General features: G+C 45.4%; 1 protein-coding gene across 1 annotated transcript; it reads right to left on the reverse strand.

Moving 5' to 3' along the window:
- Positions 1–17,229: 17,229 nt before the first annotated feature.
- Positions 17,230–18,084, reverse strand: LOC146798802 (uncharacterized). Its single transcript, XM_085627779.1, has one exon. The coding sequence runs from the start codon at positions 18,082–18,084 to the stop codon at positions 17,230–17,232; it is 855 nt and encodes a 284-aa protein (XP_085483905.1).
- Positions 18,085–26,001: the final 7,917 nt, after the last annotated feature.

Below are 26,001 nucleotides of genomic sequence, written 5' to 3' on the forward strand. Positions count from 1 at the left end.
CGTCGCCAAGATGGCCACTAGCCAGCGGGCCAGCAACCGGTTAGGCGCGTCGAGTGGCAAAATGCAGAAGGGCCCCACGCAGATCGTGGAGATGCTGGAGGGCTCACCTTTGGTGCAAATGCTGCTCGGGTGTTGGGCTTCTCAGATCCCAAAGCACAACTTGGAGGGAGCCTCGGTTGTTGCACTTGTCAGCTTGTCGTAGTCGTTCCAAGATGGCTGGCTCCACGTGTCTCGGTGCCTCCACGGGTCTCCTCTTTTCAGGGACTGTGGATCGGGCGGCGAGAGGTCTGGAGGTCCAGGTCTTGTCAGTCTCTGGGCTCGGGCTCCGGCGGGAGGCGGCGGCAAAGCAGACGTTGATTCGCTGGATGGTGCTTGCGTTAGCAAGGTGGTCACTCCCTGACCACAGGGGAGATTTGCTTTAGTCCTCTGTGCAGCAGAGCGTCGAAGTTCCCGTCTTCTTCTTAGTGTTAAGTTGATTCCAGGATGTCTGAAGTCTTAGGACACAGCTCCTACCTTTAAGCGGATTCTAGGGGCCGGACTACCTGCTAGGTCCCTCCCTATGGGTGGGACCAGGAAGGGGGGTGGTTACACCCCCAATCCTTTGTCCAGCTCGCCCCAGGCCCGGGACTGGTGTGCCCCAGGACCGGTTTGAACTGGCATATGCACCGAGGCTCCTTGTGAGCCACAGGCATGTCTGGTTTCTTTCAAGCCCTACCTGACCAATACACAAAACCCTGTCTGGGGTGGTGCACGCACCTCCCCTGGCAGGAAACCCTTTGTCCACACCTCCCAAGCTGGAAGGACTCCCAGCAGCAGGAGGGCAGACTTGTGTCTGTGGTGGCAGCATCCATTTTGTGGAGCTGAGGCTATGTCTGATTTTACCCGGGTTTCAGGTACTGTACATGTCGTGTCCCTCTGGAAGGGTGGAATGCTAACCCCGTCGCCAGAATTGGCGAGGGGTTAGTATTCCAATTCGTATGACACCTTACTCGACATGTTTTGATAAAGCCAAACCAAAGATAGCATTTAACCGCGAGGTTCATAATGCACTTAAGAGTATATGGTATGACGATATCTGGAAACAGTAGAAGGAAGTTGTTCCGACCACTGCAGACAGGCTCAGCTCATGCCAGAGCACCATCTCACATGGAACCAAGCACTCTGCCTTCAGGATTGTTAAGGCCTGCCATAGGAGTGACTTATAGGTTACCATGTGTCCCATTTAAGGTTAGGTATAGGTATACTACACCTAAGTAAGAGGTGATTACACCAACTTACCCCAGCTGAGTGATCAGCCAGTTGTGTCAGATTGTTAGGCCAAGCCTGGGGTGGCATAATACATGCTTCAGCCCCTGGCAGGCCTTGGGTACACCAATGCCCTGGGTACCTAGTGTACACTGGTACAGGGGCTGACAGGGTGATCCACTTCCAATTGGTTATGCACCTAGGGTGCATAGTTTTAATTTAGTAGAGAGAACAGCAGGCTGGGGGTCTGATTGGCAGGCCCACAGCCTCAATATGTCAAAAACCAGTGAAGCAAAAAGCAAAAATTTGGGGTGACCATAGGATAGCAGACCCTACTCTCCTACACAACCCCCCCCCAAACGCTGGGACATTAAACTAGCCTTGACCAGTCTCGTCTTCATGTCCTAAGTGGAAGTACCTGGAGAGACCATCTGCATTCCCATGGTCAGTACCTGGCCGGTGCTCCACTGTAAAGTCCATCCCCTGTAGGGAAATGGACCACCTAAGCAGTTTGGGGTTTTCACCCTTCATCTGATTTAGCCACAAGAGGGGCTTATGGTCGGTCTGAATCTTGAAGTGAGTGCCAAACAAGTATGGCCTCAGCTTCTTCAGGGCCCACACCACAGCAAAGGCCTCCCTCTCAATAGCTGACCAATTCTTCTCTCTGGGGGTCAACCTTCTGCTAATAAAAGCAATGGGTTGGTCTTGACCATCTACATTAAGTTGTGACAGCACAGCTCCCACACCCAACTCAGAAGCATCTGTTTGGACAATAAACTCTTTGGAGTAGTCAGGACTTTTCAGGATAGGTGCAGAGCACATGGCCTCCTTCAGGTCATCAAATGCCTTTTGACAGCTTACTGTCCACTGAACCTTTTTGGGCATCTTCTTGGATGTCAGATCATTAAGAGGAGTCACAATGGACCCATAGTTCTTAACAAACTTCCTGTAGTACCCAGTCAAGCCCAAGAAAGCTCGAACTTGAGTCTGGGTGGTTGGAGGGGACCAGTCCTTGATGGATTGTATCTTACTCTCCAGTGGTTGAACTTGGCCTCCACCCACAAGGTGGCCCAAATATACAACCTTACTCTGCCCTATCTGGCACTTAGTAGCCTTGATAGTGAGGCCTGCCCTTTGCAGAGCCTCAAGAGCCTTCTTCAGGTGGATCAGGTGATCCTCCCAGGTGGAGCTAAAGACAGCAATGTCATCCAGATATGCTGCGCAAAAGTCATCCAACCCAGTAAGGACTTGGTTCACCAGCCTTTGGAAGGTGGCAGGTGCATTCTTCAGACCAAAGGGCATCACCACAAACTGGTAGTGCCCACCTGGGGTTGAGAATGCTGTTTTGGCCTTAGACTCCTCAGCTAATCTGATTTGCCAATAGCCAGCTGTTAAGTCAAATGTGCTCAAAAACTTTGCAGAAGCTAGTTTGTCTATGAGCTCATCTGCCCTTGGAATAGGGTGTGCATCTGTCCTGGTGACAGCATTGAGACCCCCGTAGTCCACACAGAACCTCATCTCTCTCTTGCCATCTTTGGTGTGAGGTTTGGGGACCAGAACCACTGGGCTAGCCCAGGGGCTCTCTGAGGGTTCAATGACACCTAATTCCAGCATTTTATGTACCTCAGCCTTTATACAGTCCCTGACGTGGTCAGGTTGTCTGTAAAGCTTGTTCTTTACAGGCAGACTGTCACCAGTGTCCACCACATGGGTACACCAGTCAGTTTGACTAGGTATCAAGGAAAACATATGTGAAAATGATTGTAGAACCTGTCTACATTCAGTCTGCTGATGGGCAGTGAGGTTGCCTCCAAGGGTCACTCCTTCAACTGAGCCATCTTCAGGGTTCTGAGACAACAGGTCTGGGAGAGGGTCACTCTCTTCCTCCTGTCCCTCATCTGTAGCCATGAGCAAGCCCATGTCTGCCCTGTCAACATATGCTTTAAGCCTGTTAACATGGAGTACCCTGTGGGGACTCCTGGGAGTTCCTAGGTCTACCAAGTAGGTGACCTCTCCCTTCTTTTCCAGGATTGTATGGGGTCCAGACCATTTGTCTTGGAGTGCTGCTGGGGCCACTGGCTCCAACACCCATACCTTCTGTCCTGGCTGAAACTCAACCAAGACAGCCTTTTGGTCATGCCCAGCTTTCTGTAAGGCCTGGCTTGCCTCAAGGTTTTTGGATGCCTTCTCCATATACTCAGCCATCCTGGAGCGGAGACCAAGTACATAGTCCACTATGTCTAGCTTAGGCTTTTTGAGAGGTAACTCCCATCCTTCCTTCACCAAACACAGTGGGCCTCTCACAGGGTGCCCAAACAACAATTCAAAGGGGCTGTAGCCAACTCCTTTTTGTGGGACCTCTCTGTAAGCAAACAGAAGGCAGGGTAGAAGGATGTCCCATCTTCGCCTGAGCTTTTCAGGTAATCCTTTGATCATACCCTTTAGGGTCTTGTTGAATCTCTCAACAAGCCCATTGCATTGTGGGTGATAAGGGGTGGTGAACTTGTAGTTGACACCACATTCCTTCCACATAGCTGTCAAGTATCCTGACATAAAGTTGGTACCTCTGTCAGATACTACCTCCTTAGGAAACCCCACTCTGGAGAATACTCCCAGCAGGGCCCTGGCCACAACAGGAGCTGTAGTGGTCCTAAGGGGAATTGCCTCTGGATACCTGGTGGCATGATCCACTACCACCAGTATAAATCTGTGCCCAGATGCAGTGGGAGGATCCATGGGACCCACTATGTCTATTCCCACTCTTTCAAAGGGGACCCCCACCACAGGTAGTAGTATTAGGGGGGCCTTTGTTGTGCCACCTGATTTGCCACTGGCTTGGCAGGTCACACAGGAGCGACAAAACTCCTTTGTATCTTCATTCATATGAGGCCAGTGAAAGTGAGGGACAAGCCTGTCCCAAGTCTTGTTCTGGCCTAAGTGTCCTGCTAAAGGAATATCATGGGCCAAGGTAAGAAGGAAGCCCCTAAATTGCAGAGGTATGACCAACCTCCTGGTGGCACCAGGCTTGGGGTCTCTAGCCTCTGAATAAAGGAGCCCTTCATCCCAATACACTTTATGGGTACCTTGAGCATTCCCAGCAGCCTCAGCAGCAGCCAGCTGTCTGAGGGGTTCAAGAGAGGGACAGGATAACTGAGCCTGCCTCAAGTCAGCCCTTGAAGGTCCCCCTGTCCCCAGAAACTCAACCTGATCAGGTTCAAGCTCTTCAGGGACAGTTCCTTCAGGGTCCTCTAGATCAGCTTCCTGGGAAGGCTGATCATCACTCTGAGGCAGGGGGGAAGGCACAGCCTTGACCCTCCTGTTCTTCTTCTTGGTAGGTGCTTGGTCCATTGTTCCAGGATCCAAGACCTGAGGTTCAGTGAGGCACTTTTTGGCCTGTGACCTGGTCACAGCAAGGACATGTGATGATATACCTAACATCTCTGCATGAGTCCTGTACTCCACTTCTGACCATAGAGAACTCTCTAGGTCATTGCCCAACAAACATTCTACTGGGAGGTCTGCACTAACCACAACCCTTTTGAGGCCAGTTACCCCTCCCCATGAGAAGTTAACAACTGCCACACTATGTGAGGTAGTGGCATTGCTGGCATTGGTCACCAGGTAGTTCTCACCTGGTATGTACTGTCCAGGGTCCACAAAGCCTGGTGTCACCATAGTGACACTGGCACATGTGTCCCTGTAGGCTTGAGCCACTTTGTCATTAATTAAAGGAGTCTGTCTGTACTTGCCCAGGTTACTGGGGCTCACAGTCAGGGACAAATCAATGTCCCCATCACAGATCAAGACTGCCTGTGTCAGGGTTCTGTCTAAGTCAGAATCTCCTTCAGTTCCCATAGTGATTCCCACTACACCCTTTGTCTGGGGACCAACACTGCTAACAGTAGTATTGGGAGCAGGTGCCTTAGGGGCAACAGTGTTGGGGGCTCCACCCTTTTTGCAATCACTAGTCCAGTGAGTTGTATTTTTGCAATGATTGCACCAGGGTTTCTTTTGACCTTCTTTCTTCTTTTTGGACTGTTGTTGGGACCCACCCTCCTTAGCAGTAGTTTGGGGCCCTGTTGAAGACTTCTGGTCTTTAGATTTCTGATCTCCACCCTTTTGGTCTGTTTTCTTCTGATCACCCCCTTGGCCCTGGTTCTGGTTCTTTTGCTTAACCCTGGTTCTGACCCATTTGTCTGCCTTCTTTCCCAATTCTTGGGGAGAGGTCAGATCAGAGTCAACCAAGTGTTGATGCAGTTGCTGGTTTTGACAGTTATTTAAAATCTGTTCTCTCATCATCAAATTATACAATCCTGTAAAATCAGATACCTTACTTCCCAGCAACCAACCCTCCAAAGCCTTAGTGGCACATTCAACATATTCAGACCAGTCCTGAGTCTGGGTCTTTTGGGTGTCTCTGAACATTAACCTGTACTGTTCAGTGGTTAAGCCTAACCCATCTACCAGAACACTCTTCAGGACTCTGTAGTTTCTGACATCCTCTTCTCTAACAGTGAGGAGTCTGTCTCTGCCTCTTCCTTCAAAGGAGAGCCAGAGGATTGCTGCCCACTGGTCTTCAGGAACCTGCTGTACTTTGTAGGCTCTCTCAAGAGCAGTTATCCACTTGTGGATGTCATCCCCACTTTTGTAGGGGGGCACAACCTTAGACAGGTTCCTATTATCAAAGACCCTATCTTTGTCCTTAGGGACAATGCTGCCACCAGTGGGTATAGACCCACTCTCTCTAGGTTGCCTAGCCTTGTTCAGTTTTTCTTCCATCAGGGCTACTTCTAGCTCCTGCTTCCTGATCCTCAGCTGGGCTTCCTGCATTCTGGCCTCATGTTCCCTCCTCTGAGGGGTGGTCAGTCTCCTTCTGGAGTGACCTTGAGAGCCTCTAGAGCCATGGGAAGCATTGGAGTCACCTGAGCGATTCCTTTGCCTTCCAAGCCCTGTGTTAAGTCCACTGGGGAGATCCAATGGGGTGTACCCACTGTCAGTCCCCAATAGCCTTAGTTTAGCTGGGCCAAGTATAACACTTGGCACTGGGCTAGTTCTCCCTTCATCCCCACTCACATCTGTATCCCCATCACTTTCTTCCTCTGTGGTAGGCATCCCATCTAAGGGGTGACTATTGGAAGGGGGTACCTCTGTGGCATCTTCAGAAGGGGGGCCTCCTGTTCCTGTCCCTAAGGGGGCTAACTGGGAAGCTTTCTCGAGTTCTCTCTGATTTTCATCATTCTGTAAGAGTTCTCTGAGCTCAGCAGAGGTAGGGTTCTTGGGCTGTTTAAGGCCTCTAAGAGTTGCCAAATGCCTGAGCTCATTCTGATTTAGGGTAGCAAAGATGGATGGTGCCCTCTGGGGGTCACTCTCAACAGAGATGGGTACCTTGGACCCCTCTGCCCCAGCCATTGCTCTTAAGTGTGGGTGGATGTGTTGCAATCTACCTACACTTGGGTTTTCCTACTAAACCTATCTAGTAGTTGTAGTCAGGGTGTGCTACTCCCTTTGCTCTACAACAACTAAGTTCAGTAGAACTTATGTATATCTAATCTTGTTTTATATGTACCTACAGGTACCTATGTGATCTTTCAATTGGTAACCAAGAGATTACAATGGTAAAACACAGCAAGCTCAAATCCAACCGCTGCTCACCAATGTGAGAAGTTGGCCTGGTATATGATGCTCACTAGTTAAAGTGATCACCTTGTACCATGCCAAGCAACCCTTATGGTGTGGTTGTAAGTCAACCTTTTCGGACTAGCTGCCCTAGTGGTAGCGTAGGCTAAGCAGTCTTTGAGGCTAAACTCTTGAAACGTGTTAAGCCAGCTGTTTTACCAAATGCAACCCCCTTTTATACCAATGAAAGGACACCACACAGATATATATTCAAAATATATATGTATTTATTTCTCAAACTAACCCCTAGTCTCTTTATGAGCACAGGAGCACAAATCGTCAAACAAGATTACAGTAGAATACACAGAAGTTGCACTTTATATGGATAGGCCCTGGTGGCCACTCGAACCATATACTAAAATAGTGGTATAAGTACCACGAACAGAAAAGGGAAAAGGCCTAGGGCCTCTAGAATCGCTGGGCCTACAAGGAGCTAACTTCAGTTAGTGACCAGGAGGTCCACGGGTTGCGTGTGCAGAGCAAATAGTCACACGCGGGCTCCCATAGGTTTCAATGGGTGCGTAAAAAGTACAAAGTTACTGCAAAAGGAATCTTCCGGATGACCTAGGAACTTAAGATTGGAAACACAGACACTAGAGATGATTCTCTACACTTGGGCACCGGAGTGCCAGCTTTACCTCACCCACAGGAAGCGGGTGCATAGGCCTCGAAGTGCGTCGGGTTTCTTCTATCTGTGCCGTGGAGCCTGTGGATAAAGATGCTGCAGGCGGTCGGTCTGGAAGAGATGCGGTGGATCCAAGAGTGGATCGGAGATGTTGAAGACCTGTAAGCAGAGGGGACAGTGTTCACAGTCACTAGCCAGTGACCGGCGTGGCACCAGGTGGGTACCAGGCGATGTCGGGTGCAAACAGGAAGAAAGGTGTAGCTTGTCTCTGCAGCCACGTGGTCCCTGAAGGTCGACGACGTCCAGGAGTCGGTTCACGAGCTGTCCCACGCAGGCTCTCGCTGTCGGCGGTGTCAGCGACTTGATCGAAGCAAACAAGCCTTGGCAAAAGCAATTGTTGTAGGAAAGGAAATAAGCTGATGGTTCTGACCAGCAAGGTCAGAGGGACTGCTCCTTTGGAGGGGAGCAAGGGCCAGTCTGGAGCAACCAGACCAGCGGTGTATTTCGTGAAGTTCGTCGCCAAGATGGCCACTAGCCAGCGGGCCAGCAACCGGTTAGGCGCGTCGAGTGGCAAAATGCAGAAGGGCCCCACACAGATCGTGGAGATGCTGGAGGGCTCACCTTTGGTGCAAATGCTGCTCGGGTGTTGGGCTTCTCAGATCCCAAAGCACAACTTGGAGGGAGCCTCGGTTGTTGCACTTGTCAGCTTGTCGTAGTCGTTCCAAGATGGCTGGCTCCACGTGTCTCGGTGCCTCCACGGGTCTCCTCTTTTCAGGGACTGTGGATCGGGCGGCGAGAGGTCTGGAGGTCCAGGTCTGGTCAGTCTCTGGGCTCGGGCTCCGGCGGGAGGCGGCGGCAAAGCAGACGTTGATTCGCTGGATGGTGCTTGCGTTAGCAAGGTGGTCACTCCCTGACCACAGGGGAGATTTGCTTCAGTCCTCTGTGCAGCAGAGCGTCGAAGTTCCCGTCTTCTTCTTAGTGTTAAGTTGATTCCAGGATGTCTGAAGTCTTAGGACACAGCTCCTACCTTTAAGCGGATTCTAGGGGCCGGACTACCTGCTAGGTCCCTCCCTATGGGTGGGACCAGGAAGGGGGGTGGTTACACCCCCAATCCTTTGTCCAGCTCGCCCCAGGCCCGGGACTGGTGTGCCCCAGGACCGGTTTGAACTGGCATATGCACCGAGGCTCCTTGTGAGCCACAGGCATGTCTGGTTTCTTTCAAGCCCTACCTGACCAATACACAAAACCCTGTCTGGGGTGGTGCACGCACCTCCCCTGGCAGGAAACCCTTTGTCCACACCTCCCAAGCTGGAAGGACTCCCAGCAGCAGGAGGGCAGACTTGTGTCTGTGGTGGCAGCATCCATTTTGTGGAGCTGAGGCTATGTCTGATTTTACCCGGGTTTCAGGTACTGTACATGTCGTGTCCCTCTGGAAGGGTGGAATGCTAACCCCGTCGCCAGAATTGGCGAGGGGTTAGTATTCCAATTCGTATGACACCTTACTCGACATGTTTTGATAAAGCCAAACCAAAGATAGCATTTAACCGCGAGGTTCATAATGCACTTAAGAGTATATGGTATGACGATATCTGGAAACAGTAGAAGGAAGTTGTTCCGACCACTGCAGACAGGCTCAGCTCATGCCAGAGCACCATCTCACATGGAACCAAGCACTCTGCCTTCAGGATTGTTAAGGCCTGCCATAGGAGTGACTTATAGGTTACCATGTGTCCCATTTAAGGTTAGGTATAGGTATACTACACCTAAGTAAGAGGTGATTACACCAACTTACCCCAGCTGAGTGATCAGCCAGTTGTGTCAGATTGTTAGGCCAAGCCTGGGGTGGCATAATACATGCTTCAGCCCCTGGCAGGCCTTGGGTACACCAATGCCCTGGGTACCTAGTGTACACTGGTACAGGGGCTGACAGGGTGATCCACTTCCAATTGGTTATGCACCTAGGGTGCATAGTTTTAATTTAGTAGAGAGAACAGCAGGCTGGGGGTCTGATTGGCAGGCCCACAGCCTCAATATGTCAAAAACCAGTGAAGCAAAAAGCAAAAATTTGGGGTGACCATAGGATAGCAGACCCTACTCTCCTACAGTTATGATACAAGTTGTTTTCTGTGATGTACTGTAACTCATCATACAAGGTCTTGACAATGGTTCCTCAAACACACATGTTTCTTGGGTGGCGGGTCCAATATCTATCACTATCTATGCTGACATATTTCGCTATCCATCTTTTTCATATTGTTCTTCCTTTGATCAACTTTCAGTGACTCTTCAATGGTATATCTATAACCTTTCCATTATCCACTGCCTATTTGCTTGGCAATTCATTATTCCCATCATACACATGGTTTCGTTTTTTGCACTTCTCATTGTATTCACACACCCTTATATTTTTTATATTTTTTGTGTCTGCCACAGGGTCTTCTGCATTATTTGGAGACTCTGATCCATTTAACGTTTCAGCTTCCACTTCCATTCCCTTTTTTTATCACACATTTTGTGGTTCAATGATTATCTATTCATGCATTTATCAATATGGACTTCTTTCTATTATATGGCACACTAGTCCAACATGTCTGACTCTCTACGTCTCGTTCGAGTCCTCTTTCTATATCCATTTACGCCATGCTTTATCTGTACCGCCCCGTAACTCTGGTTGCAGTAATGGCGTAGCGTTTGGTCTCTTTTCCAGCATTTTTCAGGTAAGCGGCTCTATTGCATGTCGCCGCAGTACATTTTTTATACATTTTATACCTTCATTCTTCGAACGCGGTGTTTATCTTGGCTCCACAATTAGCGGTGATTCTTTATGTCTTACTTTTCAGAATATTTCATACCCGGTAGCAGTTGCTTTCCATCGGTGAGAACAAATCGTGTTGACATGTGAGAGTTCAATAATGTTTCTGGATATTTTTATAATCGCTCACTATTATTTCCACAGCCTCCATCTCACGAAGGTTGCTCATATTTTTATTCTTATGATCGGTGAGCGTTTGATTCCGTGTTTTTTCCCCCCTCAACCCAATAGTGGTACCATTCCACGTTAACTTTATTGAACCCGGCCAAACACACATTTTTCAGCTCATTCTTCGTGTTTACTATCCCTTTAACACTATTTGTTCCCATCACTGTTTCACCATCACCGTGAACACCAGTAAACTGGGCACCGTCTTTCATTTCGGTCTCACCATTTTTTGTTCACACTCACAATGGTTTTTCCCTTTGGCATTACACATGCTGCATCGTTGAAGATTGAATATTCATGCTATTCTAACTCATGAACCACTATTACAGTGCACTTTTGACTTCTTTACACACCATGGTGATCTCTTGGTGTCTGTTACCCACCTACACATACCATTTTATTAATGTAAGTTTTTTACTTTATAGGTTTCCCCTGAAGAAGGGACGTGCTAGTCCTGAAATGCATCGGGCATGATCCTAAAAATTTCACTTGTAAAATGCAAAATTGTGTTTTGACGCTACAATTATGTTGTTATCCCATGTTATGATTCCATTACTGACATTTGTATAAATTTCATGTACATTTTCTTGTGATTGTTTCATATGCAAGAATATGATTACAGCACTAAACAGATATGTTTGAACTATAATTGCGTGCTTTAATCCTTCAAAAAAGATTTTGACTGTCTATGTATATTTTAAAAGGGTAGTCACCTTTCAGGAACAGTGCGCAGTGTTCATGACCCCGTTGGTTGTGTAACTTCTTGTCTTATTGTTTACGCTTGATTGGACAGCAAGCGCTACACTGCAGCACCCTTGTTTCTCATAAGCACAGTCTGCTAATAGGTTTACTTAGGTGTGCGCTTCCTCATATACTCATCTTGCAGGTGAGAGGCACGTTGGTGGGCAGCATCCAAAAGGATCGAGGGGTCAGTGTTCGCTCATGCTAATGGGAGCAAGGTCACAGCGTTCCAGCTGCCAGCCATGCTGAGGAAAGCACTGAAGGAACTAGGAATCGATGGTGCTGATTTTAGGACACACTCATTCAGAATCGGTGCGGCATCTGAGGTGAACAACAGGGGGTGGGGGCAGAGGGACATCATGCGGCTGGGAAGGTGGTCATCAGATTTTTACAAGCGTTATCTGTGCAGCAATGTCGGGGGTATTAGCTTGGTTGCTCACAATGCATGAGTTCATGCAGTTTTTCTCATTTCAGGTTCGGTGTCCAGCCCCCTTCCATGAAAATGACAATTTGGGTAGTGGGGCATTCCTTCACGAAGTGGGCTCAGATCCAAGCCCGCAAGAGTTATTTCGGAGAGAACTTGGGATTTAATTAAAGGCTTTTCAAAGTGTAGTGGAAGGGTAAAGGGGGCATGCTATGGAAAGATTTGATTCCTTGCCTGAATGGAGTGTTGGTAGCAGACAGCTGTCCGGGCATTTTAGGTTTTCACCTAGGTGAAAATGAGAAGGGTATAGTTCTGAGGAGGAGTATGAAGAGGGACTTGGCCCTGATCGAAAAGCAATGGTCAGGCTGCTTAGTTGTTTGGACGGAGTTTGTTCCCCGTAGGGTCTGGCGTGGGGCAATCAATCCAAGGGCGGTAGACAGGACCCGGAGGAAGCTCAACATGGAGATGGTTCGTTTTTGTAGAAAGCTAGATTTTGGCAGGATTGCTCACAGTGAAATCTGTTTTGACACGGTTGAGTTTTTCAGAGGGAATGGCGTTCACCTTTCATGGATGGGCATGGATCTTTAACTCTTGGAAATAAGGGAGGTGTTGGCTAGGACACTCCATGTTCAAAGCCACTCAGGAAGGTAGAGCCTAAGAAGAAGGGGGTCAGAAAAAGGGTAGGCGGAGTAGCCGGCCAACCTTTTTTCCTGGGTGGCAGGGTTTTAAAAAGTTGGTCTCGGTTTGGCTTGCCCCCCTCCCTCCCAAGGGGGGTTGGGGGGCAGCCAAACACAGTGAGGTCTGCCCCCGGGCAGATTGGGAGGGGCTGGGCTGGCCGAATAACAGCCATTTTGTCAATCTGGGCAGGTTGCAGCCCAAGTAGAGCCCAATTTACATAAGGGCTTTCGCGGGGTGCTCCCAGGCACCATTTTAGGTTTGGTGACCTGGTGGCTGGGAGCAGGGTAGTGTAGTTAGTAAATCCTTTCTGCCCACATCCCTCTTTTTAAGAATTTGGCCATCAGGTGGGTCATTGGGGTCTTTATGGTTCCTTAGGCTAGGTTTGTTGAGGACAGGTGTTTTTTGTATATTGTCGCTTGGAACAGGTGCTGGCGGGGTTTTAAAAAGTTGGCCAGGGTTGGAAGAAGTTTTAGGATAAGTGTTGGAAGTTTGTGAGCAGGGGCAGGGAAAGGGTAGGCAGGTAGGCTAAGTTTCAGGGTAGACATTTGTTAGTTGCAGTTGCAGAAAGGCAGTTAGGGAATTTCGGTTTTATTGGAGGGCATACGTTTTAACTGCAATACTGTGTAATGTTGTTATGTTAAAGGCAGGGTGGGGAAACGCCTGAGGGGATCGTAGGGGCGGGGGGGGGGGGTCAGTTATTCGATGTATAGTGAGGTTTTAGTTTTGTAAGGCAGTTGCCACTGTTATTAACTGTAATATGCACATGTTTCAATAAAGCGGCCTTTTGCTCACACAAATTGGTCTTGGTTTGGCTTGCCCCCCCTCCTCCCAACCTGTATTTATGTATAAACCATGCCCTTATTGTGCCCAATAAAAACACACTTTTTTAAATCCCAGTAATTTGTACTAGAAGAATCGCTCTGCAACACCAGCTCAGTCCCTCTTCAGTAGGAAATCTCTGCACCATCATGGTGTCAAATATAAAGCTCCAATTGAGTGTTTTGTTCTACTCTTCTCTCAGCAATTGACAATGGCTTGTTTTTATTATCGCGCGAATTGCTGCAGTTTGCTTTTTCTTAGTGTTAAGAAGTAAATTGGTTTTCTTCTCCCCAATTTAACAGTTTCCAGTTTGTTGGCATTGGAAAGGCGTGAAAAGCGGAAAAAGCATTATTTGCCTTGCCCACCTCTAAACCTTTGTGCACCAGGGACATTGTTGACAAGACAGGAGACTTGAACGTTTTTACATAAATGTTTAAAAACAATCACTTCTAGTAAATGCCTCACACCACAGTGATATATTCAGATTCCAAAGGTGGCAGTCTTCCACATGGCAGAGAAATGTAGTTGTTTGAATTCTGAAGAGATTTCATAATATTTTTACATTAAGTTTGTTGCATGATTTGAATGGCAAATATTTTCAGGGTTTGGCTCGTTCACGATCTCTTTGAGCCCAGATATAACCTTGGATCGACTCGTCGTGTTAGGAATATGCTACTTACCAGTATGCATCTGTTCTTGGCATGTAGAGCTGCAGAGCCACACACTTAGGATAGTAGATCGCCATCTGGTGTTGGGCTCGGATGCTTGCAGGTTGTTGTTGTCTTCGGAAGAAGTCTTTGGTCACGAGATAGGTGACTCCTCCCTTGGACTACAGTGCGCATGGGCATCCACTCCATCCTCAGATTGTTTTTCGCCATGATGGGAAATGATGGAGTTTGTAAAAAGAGAGAGAGATGTTCATGTGTAATGTCTAAGTAAGACTATGCTGGAACAGATACAGGTCCCGGGGAGGTGGGTGGGCGTGTGTGGCTCTGCAGCTCTACATGCCAAGAACAGATTTATACTGGTAAGCAGCATATTCCGTTCGAGGCATATGAGCTGCAGATCATACACTTAGGATAGACTATATAGCAGTGTCTCCCCTAGCGGTGGTCACCTGTATCAGTTGCAGCAGTTTGGAATAAAGTTTTAAGGACAGCCTGACCTACAGAAGCTTGTTGTTTTGCCTGCACGTCAACACAGTAATGTTTAGAGAAGGTGTGTGTTGTAGACCATGTGGCTGCCTTACAAATATCTTCTAAGGGACTGTTTCCTAAGAATGCCATGGAAGCCCCTATTTTGCGTGTGGAATGCGCTCTAGGGGGAACTGTTAGTGTGCGTTTAGCCTTGTGGTAGCATATTTGGATACATTTAACTATCCACCTGGCTATCCCGTATTTGGAAATGGGGTTGCCTTTATGTGGTGGAGAGAAAGCAACAAACAATTGCTTGGTTTTGCGGAATGCTTTGGTTCTGTCAATGTAGTAAAGTAGGGCTCTTTTAACGTCTAAGGTATGAAGAGCTCTTTCAGCTACCGAGTCCGGATTTGGGAAGAACACTGGTAGCTCTACTGATTGGTTAAGATGGAACGGAGATATGACTTTTGGCAGGAATTTCGGATTTGTTCTAAGAACCACTTTGTTGCGGTGTAATTGTAGGAATGGTTCTTGTATGGTTAAAGCCTGGATCTCACTTACCCGTCTAAGGGATGTGATAGCAATAAGAAAAGCCACTTTCCATGTGAGGAACTGTAGTTCGCATTTATGCAGAGGTTCAAAAGGGGGTCCCATGAGCCTTGTAAGAACAATGTTTAGATTCCACACTGGAGAGGGTGGTAATCTGGGAGGAATAATCCTCTTAAGGCCTTCCATGAAGGCTTTGATCGCAGGTACTCTAAATAGTGACAAGTGTTGACGATTTTGCAAGTAGGCTGCTAATGCTGCTAGGTGGAGACGTATGGATGAGTACACTGAATTACATCTTTGTAAGTGTAGTAAGTAGCAAATGATGTTCTGTATGGGTGCATCCAGTGGGCGTATATCATTGTTATTGCAGTAAATGGCAAGTCTTTTCCATTTTGCAGCGTAGCAGGCTCTAGTGGTAGGTCGTCTGGCCTCTTTTATAATATTCATACAGTCTGGTGGTAGGTTGAAGTAACCGAAATCTAGGACTTCAGGAGCCAGATCGCTAGATTCAGTTGACCTGGATCTGGGTGTCTTATTTCTCCATGTTTCTGGGTTAGTAAGGACGGGGAGAGATGCAGTTTTTGGTGTGGAAGTAGAGAGAGTTCCAGCAGTGTTCTGAACCAGGGCTGGCGTGCCCATGTGGGGGCTACTAGGATCAGTTTGAGAGACTGTTGCCTGAGCTTGCGTACCACGAATGGAATGAGTGGGAGAGGCGGAAAAGCGTACGAAAATCTGCCTGACCAGTTTATCCATATCGCATTGCCCTTGGACTGTGGGTGGGGAAACCTGGCGGCGAAGGTTGGGCATTTTGCGTTTTCGTGTGTGGCGAACAGATCTATGTCTGGTTGGCCCCATTTTTGGAAAAAGGGGAGTAGGACTTGTGGATGTAATTCCCCTTTCGTGGATCTGTTGAGTCTGTCGACTTAACAGGTCGGCAATCTGATTGTGAACCCCTGGAAGGTGTTCTGCAAGCAGGTATATGTTCTGGGGAATGGCCCATCTCCAAATGTTCTGTGCTAGCTGGGACAGCTGGAGAGAATGTGTGCCTCCTTGTTTTTTTATATAATACATGGCTGTCATGTTGTCCGTCCGGATGAGGACAGTTTTGTTTTGGAGATGTATTTGGAATGATTTCAGTGCTAGGAATACTGCCAGTAGTTCCAGGTAATTGATATGGAGCACTTTTTGTTGAGTGGTCCATTTGCCCTGAGTGGTGTGTCCTAGGAGATGGGCTCCCCACCCCGTGAGTGATGCGTCCGTTGTTAACAATATTTGTGGAAGAGGCTCGAGGAACGGCCGCCCTTTGGACAGGTTTATTGTGTTCCACCATTTCAGAGAGCGATGTGTGCGGCTGTCCACCAACGCCAGATCTGTTAGTTGTCCGTGAGCCTGATTCCACTGACATGCTAGACACTCTTGCAAGGGCACAATGAAGATGCATGACGCCATCATGCCTATCAGTTGCATGAACACTCTTGCTGGAAGAGAGTGATGGGTTTGAAATTTTACGATGAGAGCTTGTATATTGGCTATCCTGGCTGGGCTGGGATATGCTAGGGCTTTGGAGGTATTTATGGTGGCTTCCAGATATTGATGTATGTGGGAGGGTTGGAGATGAGATTTGGGGTAGTTTATTGTGAACCCCAAGTTGTGTAAGATTTGAATAGTTCGGCGAGTGTGTAGAACGCATTTGTTGAATGAGTTGGCTTTTATTAGCCAGTCGTCTAGATACGGGAAGACATGAATTTGTTGTCTTCTGAGATGCGCTGCTACTACTGCTAGACATTTGGTGAATACTCTGGGCGCAGTTGTTACCCCGAATGGAAGGACTGTAAACTGATAGTGTTGTTCGTCCACCACACACCTTAGGTACTTCCTGTGAGCAGGATGTATGGGAATGTGGAAATAAGCATCCTTGAGATCTAGTGTGGCAAGGAAATCGCCTTGTTGTAGTAGTGGGAGCACTTGTTGAAGAGTGATCATATGGAAATGATCGGAGTATATGTACAGATTTAAGAGTCTGAGGTCGAGTATTGGTCTTAAAGTCTTGTCCTTTTTGGGGATTAGGAAGTACAATGAGTATACCCCTGTACCCTGATGTTGTAAGGGATCTGGTTCTCTTGCCTGTTTTTGAAGCAATGAGAGAACTTCTTGTTTGAGGAGCGTAAGATGGTCTGGTGACATGGAACGCTGCTTGGGTAGTATGTGTGGAGGGGTAGTGGTGAGTTCCAGGCAGTAACCATACTGGATAATTTGTCTTACCCACTTGTCTGTTGTGATGGAGTTCCAGACAGGTAGGAACTGATTGATTCTTCCCCTAACTGGAGTGGAATGGTCTGGGGGGAGTGGAGGAAAGTCACTGTTTTGTGGTGGGGGAGGTACGAGTGTTGGTATTGCCTCGACCTTGTCCCTTGCTGTTGTTTCCTCTATATCCTCCTCTAAAATATCCTCTACTAGGAGATGTTTGTGTAGAGGTTTTGAACGTAGAGGAGGTGTCTGCTCTGATATTCTTAGAGGCTCCTCTGTAGAAGGAGCGTCGAAAGGAGCCGCGTGGTTGTGGAGACTGCAATGCTCCCATGGACTTAGCAGTCTCTGTGTCTTTTTTCATTTTTTCGAGTGCAGTGTCAACTGCTGGCCCAAACAGCTGTTCTTGGTTAAAAGGTTGGCTAAGTATGGTACTTTGTGCTTCTGGCTTAAAGCCTGAAATTCGTAGCCAGGCGTGGCGTCTAAGGAGTACACTTGTGTTTAGTGCTCGAGAGGCGGTGTCTGCGGCGTCAAGTGCACATTTAATTGACGCATTTGAGATAAGTTTTCCCTCTTGTATAAGGTCATTTGCCTGGGTCTTGTATTGGTCTGGCAGGTGTTGTAGCAGATTCTCCAACTGATCGTAGTGAGCCCTATCGTAGCGTGCTAATAGGGTTTGGGTGTTGGCAATACGCCAATGATTAGCAACTTGTGCTGCTACCCGTTTGCCCGAGGCTTCTAATAGTTTGGATTCTTTGTCCGGGGGTGGTGTATCTCCCGTGGTTTGGGAGTTGGCACGTTTCCTTGCGTTGGAAACAACCAAAGAATCCAGAGGGAGCTGCCCTTTGATGTAACAAGGATCCTCTGGGGCTGGTCTATATTTTTTCTCAATTCTTGGGTTAAGCACCCTGGCACAGACGGGGTCTTTAAATACTTCTGTGGTGTGTTTTATCACCCCTTTAAGCATAGATAAAATTTGTACCAACTTCTGAGACTGTTCAAAAGTGTCTAAGAGGAAGTCTTCCTCGGGTGCATCAGAGTGCATGGTGACGCCATGGTAAAGTGCTGCTCTGTTTACTAGTTGTCCAAACCCCAGGTGGTCATCTGGAGGTGATGTTTTGGAGGGATATGGTGTAGGGTCAGGTATATCTGGTAGAGGGTATGCCCAATCATCCAATGGTACGGTATCTGGATCAGTGAACGGATCATTAGTATTAGAAGGATCACCCCCTCCCCCTAGGTCATCGTCATCATCCTGTGGAGGTGGTGTATGTAATGGAAATGGTAGAGGTAAGGGTGGTGTAGGCAGAGGGGGTGGGGTAGAAGGTTGTATGGGAGAGGAAGGAGGAATAGGTGATATTGCCGAGTCCTTCTTTTTTATAGGAACTGGGGCAGGTGTTGTGTCCAGTTTCCGTTTCTTACATGGCACTGCAGTGACATGTCCAGTCTTTGGATTAATATAGATCCTTTTTTGTGTTGGATGTGGATGGAAAAGTTCTTGTTCTTCCGGAACAGATTTTGGCGCCGATTTTTTCGGTTCCGATCAAGGTTTTGGTTGATCGGTAGAGTCTTTGGCTTTAGGAGGTGTATTATAGTCCTTAGCCTGTGGTTTCGGTGCCGATGAAGGTTTCGGTGCCGAAGTTGAGTCTTTCGGTGCCGGTTTATCTATGGGCCTCAATGTTTTCGGTGCCGAGGGGTCTTTTGTCTTCGGTGCCGGGGGTACAATGACATGCGGCTTACTCGGGCCCAAGCCACCAGAAGGCTTATGTTTCTTCGGAGCCGAGCCCGGAGGAGGGGCTTCTGAAGCATGTTTTCGGTCTCGACTGAGGCCAGCTGGCGAAGTCTTGACCAATGCCTTAGGTTTTGGGGCAGGGGATGTGGTACTCACGCGTTGCCCCGGAGTAATGGGGTAGTCTGAGTCGTCTGCTTCTGCGATGATTTGAAGTTCCTCGGAATTGTGCTCCACAGTGGGGGCATTTTTTAAACGGCGTCCTTTCCATGAGCCGTAGGCCTCACGGCGTGGATAGGCCCAGCAGCCTGCGTCGACGTCTGGGATCCAGCCGATGCATTCGATGTCGAGTGAAGGTGCTTTGATGCAGTTGTAGAAGTTTTTTCGCTTCGAAAAGCTTGTTTTTGAGATTTTCAACCGGAGTTGGAAAAGTTACATCCGAACCCAAAGGCGGAAAAAAACAATCTGAGGATGGAGTGGATGCCCATGCGCACTGTAGTCCAAGGGAGGAGTCACCTATCTTGTGACCTAAGACTTATTCCGAAGACAACAACAACCTGCAAGCATCCGAGCCCAACACCAGATGGCGATCTACTATCCTAAGTGTGTGATCTGCAGCTCATATGCCTCGAACATTTCTTTTCACTCTTCCACCTCTTAGAAGTATGTTCTTCTCAAACTGTACACATGGATATGCCTACGAACATTAAAATAGGAACAATTACAGCATGAATGGCAGTGGTGAGAAAGCACCGGTCAGCATCTCCGTACTGTTTACCAAAAATCCAAGTGTAACAATCTGTAAATGGGCGTGCTCCATGTACAGCACTGTGCAACTCACCCAGTGTTTTCGTGTATGGAAAACCTTTTCCCATACACGTAACAACAATTAATTAATTACAGAGCACAGCCACTATCAAGTTTCACTACTGACCTTGTTGTCAGTTGTTTTAATAATAAACATAGCACCATTCTGTGTATCTAGTCAAGGACTTCTCCGGTTGAAGCAAGACGCGCTTCAATATGCCCTGCTTTGTATAGCAGGAACTTGATGCTGTACCACTATATTTACTAATGAAGTTTTGTGGCTCGTTGCACTGTTATACAAGCGTTTCCGTCGTTCAGACCTTCTACACACTATAAGTCCTACTCTGCAACTGAAAAATCAAAGTATCTGGCTCATCGCTATTCCTGTGGCATATCCCATACTATTGAGGGTTCCCGAGGATTTGTGTTACGATGATCTCTCTACTGTTTTTCGAGCCTTAAAGAAGTCGTTTATACGGCGAAACACAGGTCGGCTGTCTGCATCAACAACATTCACTACGTGTCAACATAATCAAGATTATCTTTGTCGTCCTGCTCTTTTTTGTACTTGGATGACTACTGTTTTGACTAGATACACAGACTGGTGCTATGTTTATTATTAAAACAACTGACAACAAGGTAGTGAAACTTGATAGTGGCTGCGCTCTGTAATAATTAATTATTAAAATAAGAACTTCGATTTGCGAAGTGTTGAAAAGGGGTGGCCTCACAGGTATATGTGGAAGTGCTTGGGCCTGGTTGGCATAAGTGATGATTCTGCCTTTCCTTGCTAGATCTTTTTTGAGCAGGGAGGGTTCCAGTCGTTTGGGCTCTTGTCTGATAAGTCAATGAGGTGACAGAGGTTGAGGTATGCCATTATAATGTTGTCTAGCTGTACATTCTTGGTGGTCTGCACTCTGGTTGGCTTCTTCATGTTGGCTGTCCATACTACTGTGTTTCTTAACAACATCTCAGAGAGGCTCAGACATCATGACAGAGTAGCAGATGAGTTGCCCATAACATTTGGCAATGCATTGGAATCTACTTGAGGGGGGGAATACTGGTTTGATGCCTTGCCACTTTTGTGGGTCTGCATTTATCCCAGTGGCTGAAATACGCATATCCTAAGCATTCTAGTTTATTTTTTCAAGAAATCTACATTCCTTTATGTATGGTAAGTCATTAGTTATTTAGGTGTTAAAGGGTTACAAAGAGATGCTGACGATGTTCCTGTTAGGTACTGGGATGATGAGGATGCCATCAGTGACATTGATCAACCCTGGTTGACCAGCCGTTCTTTTTGATGGTGTGATGTGATAGATGCATGTCCACACATATTCTCAGGTTTTCAGATTACTAGGCCTTTCATGTCACTACAGTGGGTGAGATCAGGGAGTGTGGAGCCATTCTAAGTGACTCCTATCTTCTTTTGGTTTATTCTGCTCGTTGTTCTTTTGCCATCACATGTACAAAGTAATTCTATGGTGTGGTTTGGCAATTGGCTATAGCATAGAGTCAGGTACTAGATGATGTTTTGTTTTCAGACGATTCCCTGGCTCAGTGAACAGCAACGTAAATTTCTCCAGTATACTGACTAATTCACATTGGCTAACAGTGAGTGTGAACTGTATCATTGTCAGTTCCAGAGGATTCCTGTTCTTGTAGTAGTAATGAGCATATGGACATGTGCTATATAATGGACCATTTGGTGCTTTCAAAGCAGTCTTTCAACGGGATGTCTGCATCATCTCTATGCACAAAAAACATGCCTTTTAGCAGTCTTGGACATAGTCAATAGTGTTTTTCATATTATATTTTCTAACCGCAGCTAGCAGAGCTTAGCCAAAGGCCACACAGACCTTACCTCCCTGACATTAGAGATCAATCACTAAGGTTCAAGCGATCTTACTGGTTCAGGTCACAGTCATTCCACAAGTTGTAGTACATACACGTTTGAGTTTAAAGCAACATAGCTATCTTTTGGGTTTCAGAAATATTTCAAGATAAGGCTGCAGATAACAGAGTTGTTCTTCCGGTAAGAAATTGCACAGCCTGTGTACAGCAGATCAATCCACCTGGCTTTAGAGATCTCACATGTTTAGTGAGTCCCACTATGTCTAGTTAGAAAATATATAAACTATATATATATATATATATATAAAAGTAGATTGACAGAACACATCACAGGCAGTATTAGAAAAACAGATTACGGACAGTTTTATAATAAGGATGTGCTCACGGAATATAAATGGGATATGTAAAAAACTAAAAGATGCCCAAATAGACGCATTATCAAATTCCAGTCATATTATACTATTGCAGGAAACATGGGCAATGGACCCATTTATGCTACAACGATATAAAGGATACTTTGAACCTGCAATCAAAAACCACAAATTTGGTCGTCCATGTGGGAGGCTAGCAATATTCATATTGATTGATCTGAAAGTTAATCACGACCAGCTAGTCACGAATAATTTGAATCTCCTTGCAGTAAAGTTGCGATACATATCTGGCAAAGGTAAGATTCCAAAAACCTTAATTTTAATTAACATATATATTCCCCCAAACCAGACCTGTAGGAAAGATATGTGTGCTGCTCTTAATAGTTTTTTACTGGAGCAAATTTTGGAAGAGTCTTTGGCAGATTATATTGTAACAGGTGATTTTAATATGAACTTGTTAATATCCTTCTTACGGGACAACTATATTTAGTCCCAAAACCATCAATGGACAATCCCTGAACAAACAACATAACCTAGAATAAATATCAAACAAAATAGAACGGGGAGAAACTTTTTGATGCATATGGAAGCATTGGGACTAAGAATATTGAATGGTAGATTTCCAATGGACATACCACCGGCTTGGACATTCCACTCACAAAATTGTAATTCACGAATCGATTATACAATGGTGTCATTATATACCTTCAACAAAGTAATTTCCGATCATCTGAACAAAGTGCCTGATAGTGACCACAGCCAATAAATAATGAATATAAAACTGGCCTGTCCAAAACCACAAAAGTATTTGACAACACAAGGTCAGACATGTACCATCAATTATAGGAAACTTATATGGAAATCAAATAATGCGGATGATATAAAGGAAAAAGCACAAAACTTAAGTTATAGAGTGTTTTAAAGATATAACCAGGAGGACTGTAATCGAGCAATGGGAAAACTTTACACAAAAATAGTGAAGTCTCATGAAATTACTTCATGTGTACATAAAAAACAAACGACCCAGACTGAAACAACATCAACCAACATCAACCTCCCGTATACGGTGAGAAAAATTAGACAAACCCGTAACAGACTTAGGAAACAGCTAACAAAGTCTCCTTATAATGAAGATATATTGGTAAAACTAAAAAATACTAACTATAATCTGAGGAAATTAATTTGGAATGAAAAAAACAAAGCTAGTCAAGATTTGTGGACAAAAATCTTTCACGCGAGCACTCAAACGAACTCAAGGGAGTTTTGGAGATTGATTAATGGTCTAGCTAGACCTAATAAATCTGCGGTAGGATCTGCCCTAACTGAAGACGAATGGATTACATTTCTTATAAAACATCTAAATCCAGAGACTACAGTTAATATTCAAGATAACACACAGAAAAAGATGGTTAAATCAGATCTAGAATGTGATTATGAAATCTATATAACTAAATCACAAGTTACCAAGTTGATAAAGAAACAAAAAGATGGGGCACCAGGTCCCAACGGTATCTCGATTGCATTCTACAAAGAAGAACCAGATTTTTGGTCCGCATACCTAACTGATGTTTTTAATGACGTGGTTCAGAGTGGATTAATTCCGAAATCTTGGAGAGGTTCATTAATATCTCCTATTTTTAAGAAAGGAAAGTGGCAATCGCCGGAGAATTACAGTTTAATTACCCTTCAAGATACTGATGCAAAACTGTTTGCTGGGATTCTTTTAGTAATTCTAACAGATTGGGTAAAGGAAAAGCAAGTGTTGCCCCCGAATCAAACAGGCTTTATCAAAGGTCTTGGAACCTCTACAAATATATTAATATTATCTGTACTAATGGATAAGGCAATTTTAGCTAAACAAAAATTATATTTGTGTTTTGTGGATTTCAAATTGGCGTTCGAATGTGTTGATAGACAACTTTTGAGGACAAAACTTAAAAAACAAGGGATTCCTGACACATTGCTAAACATGATTAAGCTTTTGCACTCTGATACTTGGATCAGGGTGAGGATTGGTGACGGACGAACACTAACAAAAGAAATCCCCACGTCTAGTGGAGTAAAACAAGGGTGCGTCTTGGCCCCCCTGCTTTTTAATTTATTTTTAGCTGATCTATGGTTTTGAATGAAGCTAATGCACATCCTCCAAAGTTAGCAGATAAACAAATATCCAACTTGTTGTATGCAGACAATGCTATACTCTTAAGTCAAACCAAAGTTGGATTGCAACGACTAATCGATTGTATCTCAAAGTATGCAAAGGAAAATGGTATGGTAATAAATTAAGCAAAGACCAAAGTAATGGTTATTACAAAAAACATGCGACTTAAATACAAATACAAATGGTATTTGGAAGAGAATGAATTAGAACAAGTTGTTTCCTATAAATATCTTGGTGTTATTTTTAAAATGACAATGGAAATTTCCTACCACAAAAAAAACGATATCACAAGGAAAGCAAATATCCTGGTTGCGGCATTTAGGACACTACAGATATCCATATGTGACTTGTCTTATCGCCCCTTTTTAAAAGTGATCGCTGCAAAACTATTACCAACTCACGGTAGTGAGGCACTAAATGGGAAGGATGCGGAGATCATTAATAGTGTGGTTGCAAAAACTTATAAAATGTTATTCTCCCTGCCTAAGAATGCATCACAAGCGCAGGTGAGGCTGGAATTTGGGTTAAAAAACCAGCTATATGCAAGGAAAGGGCAAGCGCTTAAAGTGTGGAATAGAATAAAAAATGATCAAGATAACGAAATGTATCGGCTGCTGTGGCAAGAAGTAAAAGACAATAGGAAATCACATGTTTGGTCCTATCTAAATACAGCGATAGAAGAATTCGGTGTAACACCGATTTGGAACAATGCACATGAAAGCTTCAAAAAAACAATTAATAAACTTACTAACCATCTTTCCTTGATGAAGGATAACGATATACTTGTAAAAAGAAAGCATGTATGGCCAATTATAAATGGATTCAAGGGAAAAAAGGTTCAAGAATATCTTGAAACATCGTGGTCAAAGAAGAACAAACATATCTTTATCAATGCTCGATTTGGTTGTTTGCCAGGATTATGTCACTTACCCCCATGGAAGAAAACAGAAGAGGATAATCCATGCCGGTTATATAAATCAGGACAAGAGTATATTACACACTTATTGTGACTTTGCCCGGAACTAGAATGCGAAAGAAAAACCATTCTTAAGAGATTATTCAATAACCGTGGAGTAAGGACATGTAGGCAAGCCTTGATAGCATGTTTAAACTCTGAAGATTTATTAATGAACTCTGCATTTGTAAAATGTTTATGTGCTGTTGGAAAAAAGCTGGAGGCTTTTATCTGAATTTACTAATGGCTGGTGTTAAAATATATTATATACACTTAATATCTGGATATAAAACTTTATATGATTAATTGTTTTATACTTTTTAATCTTGGTGATATTTTAGCTACTTTTGTAAGATTTTAATTAATCAAACAAAAAAATAAATTAACTTGAAACTAGTTAGAAAATATGGCAATGGAGATGTCCTTCACAGTGTCTCCGCAGTGCTCAGATTGCTGACTGCTCATAACTAGGTTAGGTCAAGGACTTGTAGTTGAACATAGGCTATTCAGGGAGGTGCTTTCTTTTCTAACAAAATTGTTATCTTCCTTTTCTCCCATTCGACTAATCGTTTCCTGTTGGAAATGTCCAGACACCGGAAGTTAACATTGAGAGCCACTCCTTTTCAATTCAGGCACCTTCTGTTCTATTGTTTCACTGAATCTGAGATGTGAAGCCAAGCACCCCTGTTTTTGTAAGGGCATAAAAGTATAGCTTTGTGATCAAGCCTGCTAAATGATATCTGTCCTAGACCTGTCCAGATTCTTGGTCTTCATTTTAAAAGACATAATTTGATCTCCCAAAACCAGGTGATAATGTGCTATCTCAAATTATAAAATAGAAAAAGAGGAATGCTCTGCACTGCAGTTTGACCTGAAAATCACTGCAGAAAATGCATATCCACCCTTCATTTATACAAGAGAGAAAAATACCCTGCGGGTTCCAGACTTGAAGTGCAGTCAAAATAGTGTAAGAGTTCTACTCCATCCTGCAGCTACTTTGAGGAACT

This window comes from Triturus cristatus, chromosome 9 (genome assembly GCF_964204655.1).
Source record: "Triturus cristatus chromosome 9, aTriCri1.1, whole genome shotgun sequence".
Taxonomy (NCBI): Eukaryota; Metazoa; Chordata; class Amphibia; order Caudata; family Salamandridae; genus Triturus; species Triturus cristatus.